This window comes from Pituophis catenifer, unplaced genomic scaffold (genome assembly GCF_029215685.1).
Source record: "Pituophis catenifer annectens isolate HBS135680 unplaced genomic scaffold, rPitCat1.0.hap2 SCAF_2, whole genome shotgun sequence".
Classification (NCBI taxonomy): domain Eukaryota; kingdom Metazoa; phylum Chordata; class Lepidosauria; order Squamata; family Colubridae; genus Pituophis; species Pituophis catenifer.
In genome coordinates this window covers 102913840-102926313 of record NW_027256882.1, presented here as the reverse complement: position 1 = coordinate 102926313, position 12474 = coordinate 102913840, and the positions used below count along the sequence as shown (strand labels likewise).

Sequence of the window (12474 nt, the reverse complement as noted above, 5' to 3'; positions counted from 1 at the left end):
TATATTACAACAATGTGACCATGACATAGTTTGTGAAGAAAACCAATGAGCCACAATAATTTTAGATTCAAGCATTCAAATTTAAAATTGAATATTTAGCACATTATCTAACAGTGTTAAAAGGACTTTATTCTTAAAGACAGTGTGCAAAAACTTCAATCAACACCAGCATCTTATGTACATAAATCAACAAAGCTAGATCTAGTTAGCCACTTGTTGACAATGGCAGTGAAAATTGACCGTTCTACCTATTTTCTTTATAATTCATAATTTTCTTCCTACAAAAAAAAAATACTATTTCAGGGCAGGGGTCTCAAGTGGATATGGCTATAGCAGTTGAGAGAAAAGCTGTGATTATGTTAAATCTAATAAAGGCACTGTAGATGCAACATACAGGTGTTGCTGCCTGATTTTGTGTGAGCGCCCCTCTTATTCACTATACATATACAATGGTATATCAGCTGTGATCTTCAACTCTGAGTGAAGTACATGAAGTAAATATGTATCTCCAACTATTTTAAAGTGACATTTCACTAATTTATATTATTCAATGCTCAGACTGGTTCCTACAGTTAAACTGTGCCTCCCCAAATGAGTCTGCAGCAGCCACTTGAAAAAACCCAGTTGAATTCTTCTTCATATGGCTAAAACAGATTGAGTCTCATTTTTGCATCAGCCATTATTAGAAGGCAAATGGCACCTTCAAGTCAATGTTGATGCCTGGACTGCAATTTTCTTGACAAGGTGTTCGGAAGTATTTCTTTGTAGAGCTGAAATAACACAACTGGTCCAAAGTCACCCACCTAATTTCATACTTAAGGTAGAACTAGAACTCATAGTTTACACCCTGGTGACTTGACCACTACTGTATATGAAACTTGATTCTTTGGCTAGAAAAAGCATGATGGGTAAAAACACCTAGGCTGAGCTTCCCTTTAAGATTAAAAGAGAAATGCTATCTTGGGACAGTCCCTAACTTTTCTTCAGGTCAAAGGAGTGAAAAACAAAGTAGGTGAACAGCTGTTCTTCATTGATGAAAAAGACTAGGGTAATTTGCCAAAGTGCATACTGCGAGATGACAGTCAGCCACACTGCTTTGATCTCAGTTCTCAGTTCTTACACAGCAATGTAGATGGAAGGAACCAGCATAATTATGAACAGAACTAAGTTTCTGAAGCTGTAAAACAAACAATATACATTTTTTTAAAAATCTACCGAGAAGTCTCTATTACTACTCTTTTGAGCTCTAAGCTCTCTGCCCTTCTTGTTCATATGCCCAAAAAAGCATGGATTTCACCCAAATTTCAAAACAGGTGCCAATTCCTATCAAGGCAATAGTTTCAATTCTCCTTACTACTTGCTCCCTTATAACAGCTGAACAATGAGAATGACTGAAAAATCATGGGGATTTGTATTACTTTTTTGTTTTGTTTTTTTACAATAGAACATTGCTATCCTCTCAAGACAGATTTCAATGCTACACCATGCTGGGCTCAGTAGGCTGCCAAAGTGTGTTCCGAGACTTTACCTTGAAAACAGCAATGTATGTATACAAAAGTAAAACATTTAAGGCACACTTAAATGATAGAAATAGTAGTGGATGGATTGGAACAGAGACTATGTTCAAAAATAAGACTCCATTGCTGTCATGTTTTTGATTGTTTTTTCATCACCCTGGCATCTAATTGTGACACGTTGAAAAGAGACAAATTCTAAAACTCCATTACTCATTTTATCCTCAGTAGATTTTTCAACTGAAACTTATAGTGGTGTGTGAACTATTTTGTAGGAAACCCAATTATTTTTATATTATTAAAATATTACTAGTAATTAATCTTTTTGGCAACCATTTTATTAAAAAAATGTCTTTATTACCTCTGATAATGACCAAATTTGTGAAATTGCCCAGTATATGCACTTCGTTATGCATAGTTAAATGTTAAAATTCTTTACTGTACATGAAATGCTTAAGGTCATCACTGATTTTTAAATATTTAACTTTTATTCTACCTAGTATTAATACAGAAATGGGATGTGCTTATTACATCTCTCTCCTCTAACCCCTAAACAGAATCACAAAGAATGAAAAAATTACTATCCTACTGGCAAGTGTTATGAACTTAAATAATACATCAATATCACCACTCAGCATGCAGTGATAAATCGCTGCAATCTGATGTAGTTTCTGATAGCTATAAGGAAATACTAAAACAGATATTAAACTGTCCAAGAAATTGTTTTTAGAAATCTATTTTTGATCAAAAACTCAAATTTTTATTGGTTTTAAAAATACGTACATACCAAATACTATGCTTCTTTACAGAAACTACAAGTATTTAGCCAGAAGAGAGCTCTAACTGCCCAGGCGCTACCAGGGTCACACCTATATTAGATTAGAATGGTAGGTATCAAGCAGAGCTAATTTGCTTTAGTGTTTTAATAATGTAACTACTACAAAAGATGTAGAATGGAAGAATCCCAAAACAATTATTCCAACTTGTTTTTCAAAACATTTTGTGGCTCTTACTCCAAGAATAAAAGTAGGCTTCACTGATTCAGTTTCAGAAAACTTTTGCAAGTAATTTTATTTACAAGTTCAGAGACTTCTGAATTCTGACATGCTGAGGATTTTAATGTGACAGTGAAACATTCAGAAGCACAGAAGGTCTAGTTTGCAGTGCTAATTGCCATACAGAACTTGCATGGAGTTTAGTTTTATTTAGAGAAGAGGAAAAATAAGGAAATCAGATTACACTGATTAAACCATAGAATTTAAATCTATATTCAAACGTTACACATGCAAAGAGAACACCACCAGACTAGTACAACTTCATTTGCTGCTGCATTTGTCTAATATTAACAATTATAAACAGAGCAGTGCAACTGATATTTGGAACAATCCTTACAGTGTTGTTAGGTATCAGGCACAAAGCTTCACTTCTCTTCACACCACTGGTTTTCTTTGCGTACCTAAAAATAAAGATGAACCTTACAATTACACCTGAAGAGCAATATCAAATATGTCTTCTAGATATTTATATATCTATTCTAGATATTTACTGTGAATTAATAGCATCCCTGTGATTCAAATTATTTCCCCACTTCAGATGTCTTCCAGATATCAAGTAGTATTTAAAAATAAGTGTACCATTGTATAAAACTAATATATCCATATTTATGGAAATATAGTTATGACTATTTTAGAACTGACTGCATGCAACTTTTTAACATGACAAACTCATTCTGCCAACAGAAAATCAAAGATGGGTAAAAATCTGGGGTGAAGAAATGGGTTTTATTAGCTTGATTACTGGTTGCAGGACACTAGCAGTTATTTTCAACATGCTAAATGATCGCTTGAAATAAAATGGATAAATGGTAGGACTTACGTCTAAAAATTTTCTTTGCAGTCCAACAATTATAGTGATAGTATTAAAAAGAATTATAAACAATCACACAGTGATTCTGTAGTAAAGAATTGGAATCTAACAATAGCAAGACTGAAACTATAAACTTAGGCTAAATAACTGCTAAGTGTTTTTCTCAATAGTGCTACTATAGGCCATGCATATGGCACTGTAATCTAAAATCTAGATTGTGTCAGGCAACCTACTCTAACTCATCTTTAATCAGCAATAAATAAAAAATTAATAAAATATTTTGCAAGGCATCTCCTTTATCCCTGATTTTTTTCTTCCTAACATTTTTCCATAAAATGCTCTTTTTTTCTTTTTCTCTCTCTTGAACCACCCCCTATAATCAGCAGCAACTACTGGAGTAAAATCCACAGAGTCCCCTGTACTGGCAATGCTCCTTGCAGAAATTCTGCTTATTCTGCCATCACTGTCTTGGTATCAGAGAGACTAGGTGAATTATTCTGCATAAAATATCTTGTCTTGGAAGGGACAAGTCCCTAAGTGATGACAGCCAAGGGAAAAAACTTAAGAGGTGCTAAATTCTATGTCTAGAATAACAATTTGATTTGCATATGTAAAAAATCTGTTTTTATATATACTGTAGTTCTAAGCTCCCTAATGAAAGAATAGCAATAGTGTATCAATACAAACAAATAGTAAGCTAGCTTGCCTGAGACTTCTTTTCCCAGCAAAGTCAGTGAATGGGACAAATTAGAGCACAGATTTATTTTAGCCATCATTTGATTTTAATTATATGAAGGCTGAACTGCCAAATAAGTATTCGTTGTCTATAAAAACAAATAGTTTAGAGCAGGGTGTCAAACTCGCGGCCCATGGGTCAGATGCATCCCGTGCTGGCTCCACCCACCACCCATCTTAGCAAAGGGGAGAAAACTCCCGATACATCATGTGACGACGCGAGTTTGACAGCCCTGGTTTAGAGTCTTACTGCAACACCAGCTTCACAACAAACTATGTATACATTAATCAACAGAAAGCAACTATTTTAGCCTACAGAAGCTAAAATAGTTGTAGGATTAAATAGTAAATAGATTTTGTTTTAAATAAAAGGGCTTGACATACCTGGGCTTCCTCCTCCTCAGTGAAGTCATTTTTAATATTGAAAGTCTTGCGGATTTCTTCTGGTGTTTTTCCTTTAATCATATTTGCAACAGTCTTGCATGTCACATCCAGTAAGCCTTTGATGTCTAAGTAGTTTGCAGCCTTTATAGAAAGCAACAGATTTTTAAAGACTCTGCAAATCAATGCTCCATTATATAATAGTGCACTTTATATTTCTAGCAGTAATCATACACAATAGCAACTAATGATAAATGAAATGAAGTCTGATGTAACTATTTTCTTGCTTGATCTAGAAATACTATTGCTAATGGCAATAACAAGCCTTTCTCCCATTTACAGATTTTGTAAGGACTTCCAGTTAAAATTTCACAGTGCTGTTATGAATTCTGTACTTTGGAATACATATTCCATAAGACACAATATATCAGGTTTTCATTTTCAACTAGTTTTGCTGAGCTTTCAAAAAGCAGCAAGAACTGCAAACCAGTAAACATATGTACTTTCTCTTGTTAAACTTCTGAGATAAACTAACCCAAATCTCAGCCTTGAATGCTGTAGGCATAGTTAATTATATATACTTTAAGTCGGAGTCCCCAACCCCCCAGTCTGTGGACCAGGACTGGACCGCAGCATGCCAGAAACCGGGCTGTGCAAACAAGTGAAGTCCCATCCTCAGGATGCAAGCAGCACACAAAACCACACCTTCTCTGGTCTGCAAAAAAGCTGCTCTCCATAGAACTGGTTTCTGCTGCCCAAAAGGTGGAGGGGCCTGCTTTAAATTGTGTTTTTACTGAGTTGCTTGCGTTCTCTCTCTCTGCATTTTTACAATCATGATGCTTATCTTTGACATTTGATATTTTAGATTTTAGGGCATTTTGCTTAACCCAACTGCAAAGTATTTATGATATTAAAATACATACAAACCCTATTATACTCCAATATTTCATTAGTCTGAAAATATCAGTGAAGCGGGATATACTAGACTGGGGGTCGGCAACCTGTTGCTCTTTGGGCTCTCTCCTGCGGCTCCCTGTCAAATGCTCCCATCACTGGGTGGCCCCTCCCCTCCCCTGAGAAAAGGAGGGCAATTGCGGTGGATGGAGACTTCCTCCGTATTCCAGAGCAGGAGCGAAGCACCCCTCTACTTGTCTCTTTTTCTGGACTTGTTGGTGCTGTGCACACTTCAGTCGCTGGGGGAGACGCGTGACTTTGCTCTGCACCAAGACACTGGCTGGGCTGCCTGGCTGCAACCAATGCTGTGTGTTGTAATGGGCTCTAGGAGGAGGAGGAGGACGGGACACCATCTCCCCCATTGTGCAGCGCGCTAAGTTTAAGTGGAAGAGCAGCAAGCAGCCAAGGAGGCGGCGAGAGGAATATGGGGAGACACACCCCAGCCAGTGTCTGGAGGGGGGGACAAAGTTGCGCGTCTCCCCATATTCCTCTCGCTGCCTCCATGGCTGCTTGCTGCTCTTGCATTTAAACTTAGCACCCTGCACAATGGGAGAGACGGCATCCCCTCCTCCTAGAGCCCTTTACGATGCGGATCATCAGCTGGGGCGGCCCAGACGGTGTCTCGGGGTGGAGAAAGTCATGCATCTCCCAACAAGGAAAAAGAGGCAAGTAGAGAGGCACTTCGCTTCCGCTCTGAAATACAGAGTGAGTCTCCATCCGCCTCCACCACCCTTCTCTTCTCAGGGCAGGTGAGGAATGAGGAGGGGAGGATGAGGGACGAGGGGCAGCCAGCCGACAGGGAGTCACAGCAGGGGGACAAAAGAGCTTCATTTATCTGGGAAAGAAAGAGAAAGTGAGATGGGGGAGAAAGATGAGAAAGGGAGAAAGAGATGGAGGAGAAAGATGAGAAAGATGCGAGAGAGAGAGAGAGAGAGGGAGAAAGAGAGAGAGAGAGGGAGAAAGAGGAGAAAGGGAGAGGGGGGAAAGAAAAAGGGAGAAAGATGAGAGAGGGAGATAGGTAGAGGGAGGGAGAAAGAAATAAGAAAGGGAGAGGGAGAAAGGGGGGGAGAGAGAGAGCTGTTTAAAAGAAAATACCTGGAGCCACAAAACCTGGTAGGCATGGCTGGGGGGGTGTCATGTGACTGGGAGTGGGTGAGTGATGTTGAGTTGGCCATGCCCACCCAGGTTTTGTGGCTCACAGTGTTTTGTCTTTGTGGCAAACTGGCCCAAGTGACTCTGAGTGTTTAAGGTTGCAGACCCCTGTACTAGACCAACTTACCAGGATGAGTTCAAAGAGAGTTCCTTGGTCTACTTTGAGAAATTCTTGATCCCACACAGGGATATCATCTGTTCGTTTCTCTTTGTTCTCATCATCCTCAGGAGGAGGTGGATCATCTTTATGATGGGTACACCACTGAATCACCTTTGGAAATTGAAATACGTTATGGAAAAGCTTTATAAAATTTGTTTTCTACTGCACTAAACTAGTGCTCTATCAGCATCCACAAAGCTTTTGTATAAACATTGCTTAGCACAATACTGCAAACATGATTTATGGGTTTAAACAAAAGGCTGTACCATTTTCAAATTAAGCATGCTCACAATGCTAAAGTACCAATCTTTCAGAGATAGAAAAGTAGAAAATATGAATTAGATTCTACATATTTTTATATACTTTATTGTTCTAAATTCCAGGACTAATTACACTAATATAAAGGATTTACAGAAAAATATTCAGAAATATGAAATAAAACAGTAAAAATAATCAACAGATATGTTCCTAGCTAAAATAGTTTGGTTTAGCTACTTCCTAGAAAAATACTTTCAACTGTGGAAAATTATTTTCAATAATGTAAAAATAATGCAAATTTCTATTTTGTTATGTCTAAAAATATAGAAAGAACAGGTTAGAGATAAATCCTGTAACAATTTTGCCAGAATATTACACTGATATTAACTATATAACCAAATATTTTGTTTTTCTACAACTATCCTGTTTCCCTCAAAATAAGGCATCCCCTGATAAGCCCAATCGGACTTTTGAGCGCATGGAAATGAGCTTATTTCAGGGTTCAAAAAAATGTAAGACAGGGTCTTATTTTCGGGGAAACCTGGTTTTTGAACTATCTTCCAGTAGAGAAACCAGTGAATACAAACTACTCTTTAAAAAATTAAGTCTAATTTTAAACATTTGAAAAGTACAAAGTTAAAATAAACAATCTATCTAAAAGTAATACAAATATAAATAATATAATTAGAATAAAAATTGTATCAATGCAAGTGATAGAATGGCACAAAATGGACAACAAAAACGGCACAAAATGGTCAACAAAATGCATGCCAGAATACTGTCATATTTGCACTAACTGCAACTTCCAAAGATTCAAGGTCAGCCTCATGTGAAGCGCACTGCAGCAATCTGTAAGTAAGAGCCTTGGTAGTACAAGGGTTTGAGGCACCCTGTTATTAAGCTGCTTAAGACCAGCTGCCTGCAATTACTGCAGGGTTCGAATCTCGCCAAGGCTCAAGGTTGACTCAGCCTTCCATCCTTTCTAAGGTAGGTGAAATGAGGACCCAGTTTGTGGGGGCAATAAGCTGATTTTGTATAAATATACAAAAGGATGAAGGCTATTGCTGAGCACATTGTAAGCCGCCCTGAGTCTTCGGAGAAGGGCGGCATATAAATCAAATTAAAATAAAATAAAATAAATAAATAAAAAATCTATATAAGAAATGTTTTAATCACTCTCGGTATCAACATAAACAAACTTGCACTTTCCAGAAATGGTATAGATGTTACAATGGCAAAGCTAGACAATGGCATTCTTGACCAGAATGCAATGAGGGAAGCAATGAGGGATACAAAAGCACTCCAACTAGAAAAACTAATCCAAAAGGAGTCAGCTCCAAAAAAATGAACGAGCCTAATTTTTGCATTGAATTGTTTAATTATTGATCAAAATAATGTAAAGGCATTTGTAATCAATCTTTCAAAATCTAAGTAGCTCAAAGAAAATATTCAGTAATATACGTTATCGTAAAACACATGTACAATGTAAGCCAATAATTAGAACTTAACCGATATTAAATACTATAGTCTATTGTTCTATGGAAACAACTACTGGATGAATGTCAATAATAAACTGCACAGTGTGGAAAAAAACTCATCCAAAGATGGCCTCCTAGCTTCAGCATTTAACATTGTACAGAAATTCAAGATCTTCAGTTAATCATGATATCATGCACAACAAAATCTATTTAATTTGATCCCATCACAATCAATCTACAGCCCAAATTACAAAATCAAAGAGATGCAGATGAAGTTACAGAAGCTGTCTCTGAAAAAGCTCCATTTTTAATACAGTAGCTTTTTAAAAAGTACCAGAGAGAAGTCTGATTTCAATGGGAAGCTCATTCCATTACACAGACACTGCTGTGAAGCAGCACTTTCTAGCTTCAGGTCGCCTAAAATCCCAAAAATGTGAGACAAGGAGCATCTCTCTTCCATGTTATAACAGGGCAGGCTGAATCTGATTGGACAAAACAGTTTTCAAAGTACCCAGGTGCCAAGCCAGGGAGGATACTATAATTAACACCAGCACTTTTACTCTGCAGTATAGATGTCCCAAATGAATAGAGCTCTGCAGCAAAAACAAGAATATACCTATAAACTTAAAATGATAATCCATCCAATAATTTTTAGACAGAACTGCCTTCGCCAAGCACTAGATATACTACTTCTCAATATAAAAATTAGCTTAGAACATATTTATATTGTGAAACCAGATTGTTTGAAAATTCTGTATTTCATTAAAATAGAATTATTACCTTTTTTAATATAGCTGCATTAACATTTGGAAGAGGAACAGGATCATCATCTCCTTCGTCATCCATTCCCAAGTCTAAGAAGGAAAACAAGCAATGAAATATTAGCAGCCATTTTACTAATACAACAATTAAGCCAACCTAGCAATTTCCAAAAAACACTGCTATTTTTCTCTGTAAAGAGATATGAGTAAACAGTTTCTACTATTAATAAAGTAGAATATTTGGTGCTCTCTGAGCTTGCTTGTTTTCTGGCAAACGTTTCATTACCCTAACTAGGTAAAATCATAAGATTAGCACTGATGATGTTATCTAGTTAGGGTAATGAAACATTTGCAAGAAAACAAGCTCGGAGAGCACCAAAGACCCCTCAGTTTCTAATATTGCTACCTTAACATTATCATGGGCCATTATCTGTACCATAAAATATAAAATATTCATAGAAGTAAAGAACTTAAGGATCTTCTAAGGAAATACGCATGGGATAAAATTGTAAATGGATCTGTTTCTCTTGCTTATTTGTATTTATATTTGTTGGCAATAGCCAACACGCCAGAACATAGGCTCAAGATCCAGAAGGATCTCGACAGACTGCAGTATAACGCTGACTCATATTTAAATAGCTGTCCCTGGGACTCCTAGATCCCTCTCGCAGTTACTGCTATTGCGCAAGTACTATCTTTTCTGTACCTGTGCACTTTAAGACAAGGTTTTTCTTGTCCTAAGTGTAAAACTTTACTTGTTTTCATCACTGAATATTATTTTGTTAGATAGGGCCCAGTCTTAACTACTTTAAATACCCACTACTTTTTCCATTCGAGAGGCCTATGGAGCTACAAATCCATAGCATCTCACCAATTACACTCCATAGCACACATCCGTCCACCAGTGCCCTTTTTGCTGCCCACACTCACATGATGCCACAAACCACCACCAGTCCAATCATACCCATAGCATTTCTCTGCTCAGGACTTGCAACTTTCTGATGGCTTCCTCACTGACTTTGTTTGAGGCTAATAAGCAGTCACAAGTCATAGTTAACACAATCCTAACTTAAGAACCTGCAATCCTCACTTAACAATGGCAATGGTGACTGCCAGAATTGCCATCCCTGTGGTCATGTGACATCATACTTTACTACTGCATCGTTTAGCAACAGAAATTCCAGTCCCAATTACCACTATTAAGTGAGAACTTTCAAATAATTCAAAAACATAACCCATATTTAAAAGGATGCAGATAATAAATAAAGCATGATTTTCCCATCTTTACCATCGTAAAACATAATTGCATTTTATTTAAAATTAGTTGAAGTTTCTGTGTCCTGTTGTGCTAAAATATAAAAATCTGTATAGAGCTAAATGATAACTATAAAAGGAATATTATATTTTAGTTTTGCTAAGCTATTATGATTATCGAAGCACATAATATACATGTCATTATGTTCTGAAAAAATTGAGATTAAAACAAATATTTCTAGGCTTACACCGAATAGAGCTGCAAGTACATTTTAATCCATTTTAATTGATGGATTTATCTGGTTTAAAGCAGCTGCCTAATACCCTGAAATAGCAGTGAAGAAACAAGACCAGAACAAGTGGCACAAGTTCAAGTATAACACAAATGGAGGACAGATATATCAAGATGTTACAAAGTATAAAAGCAAATATGTCTTTGGGTTACTTGAAACAACATATTTGGTATATTCACTTAACAATGTATCTCATGCAAAAATTTACCAATTTAGGGAATGGGATATATTTTAAAATAATTTATATTACAAATGGAGCTACAAGCTGTTCAACTCTAAACAATGTAGCATCACTTTGTTTTCCTCTACTTAGTAAAAGTGGGCAGGCAAGAGTAATTAAAATAGAAGAAACCACCAATATAATAAAACATAGGAAGTTTACATATTCTAAATGTTGTCATCCACTTTATCAGATAAAGCAAATATTACCGTATTTTTTGCACTATAAGACACACTTCCCCCCCCCCCCAAAAGTGGGTGGAAATGTCTGTGCGTCTTATAAAGTGAATATTGCGGTGGGGAGAGGGGGGGTTCGTGCGGCAGCAAACGACGGTGACACCTGTCACCACCGCTGCCTGTCACTGCTGCCACTGCTCACCGCCACCAGGGAATGCTGGAGCCTTCACTGCTGAGCAGCTGATTGGCGGTTGGATCGGCCTCCCGGAATACCGTTGATCAGCTGTTCTAGGCGGACAGAGATCAGTGACGATCCCCACTGAGAAGGTTCCAGTGTTCGACTGTAATAGCAGCTCAGCTCAGTTGACCAGTGGTGGGCGCAACAGATCGGAGCCCTGACGAGCCACGTGCTGGGGCTACAATAACATGTTGAAGCTGACCAGGCTGTTTGGTGTTTGCTGCAAGGACACTAGCCAGATGAATACCGGATGGATGTTGGGAGGCAGAGGCAGATTTTTTTTCTTTTCCCCCTCTAAAGCTAATGTGCATTTTATGATCCGGTGCGTCTTATAGTGTAAAAAATACGGTAATTGGGAGTGATATTAAGGGACTGAGAATATATATTATTATCACACAAAACATCACTTTCTGGATATATTATTGTTTTATTTCGTTATTCAATGAATTTCCAAACACACACTAATGCCTTTCACTTCTTATTTTCTACATTATTCAAAATAAAAAATTTCCAAAAATAAATTTTAAAAGTTTTCATATTTCCCCCTCTCTACTTATTATTACTGGGACAAGGAATCACCTGGATGATTACAATTAGTCCTCAGGTTATGACTGGTTTGAATGGTACTGAATGGTTCAATACCATTCAAAGTTACGACACTGTAGCGGGGTACTTATAATGGATCAGGGAGTTCCAGCCATCATAGGGCTCCCATACCCACATGATTACAATCTTGGTTCTCAACACTTGGCTTACAATTAAACCATAGCATGTTGTTGGTCACATGTTCACGATTCCTGATGCTCCATGCTGGCCTCCTATAAGCAAAGGCAATGGGGAAAGCCAACAAGAAATAGGAAATCATGATTATGTGAGGTTCTCAACAACCTACACAATCCTCATTTAACAATGACTACTGGTACTGCTGGAATTGCCATCACTGACAGTCATGTGATGTTGTTTTATGACTACATTGCTTATAACTGCCGTCATAGCTCAAAGACTACCTATACTGAAAGTGAGAGATAATGAAA

At 37.3% G+C, this 12474-nt stretch overlaps 1 protein-coding gene across 4 annotated transcripts in view; it reads right to left on the bottom strand.

Annotated features, from left to right (window-relative positions):
• SKP1 (S-phase kinase associated protein 1) overlaps nt 1–12474 on the bottom strand; it is a 41242-nt gene that overhangs the window by 25464 nt on the left and 3304 nt on the right. For 2 of the 4 annotated variants that reach the window (XM_070937306.1, XM_070937307.1), the window contains exons 3-5: nt 9279–9352; nt 6730–6873; nt 4437–4640 (exon numbers count right to left, since the gene is read on the bottom strand). In XM_070937306.1, the coding sequence (XP_070793407.1) occupies nt 4437–4640; nt 6730–6873; nt 9279–9352 (422 nt within the window). Of the gene's footprint in view, nt 1–2554; nt 2971–4436; nt 4641–6729; nt 6874–9278; nt 9353–12474 lie in introns of those variants that run through there. The other 2 variants (XM_070937309.1, XM_070937308.1) reach the window with 2 other exon arrangements.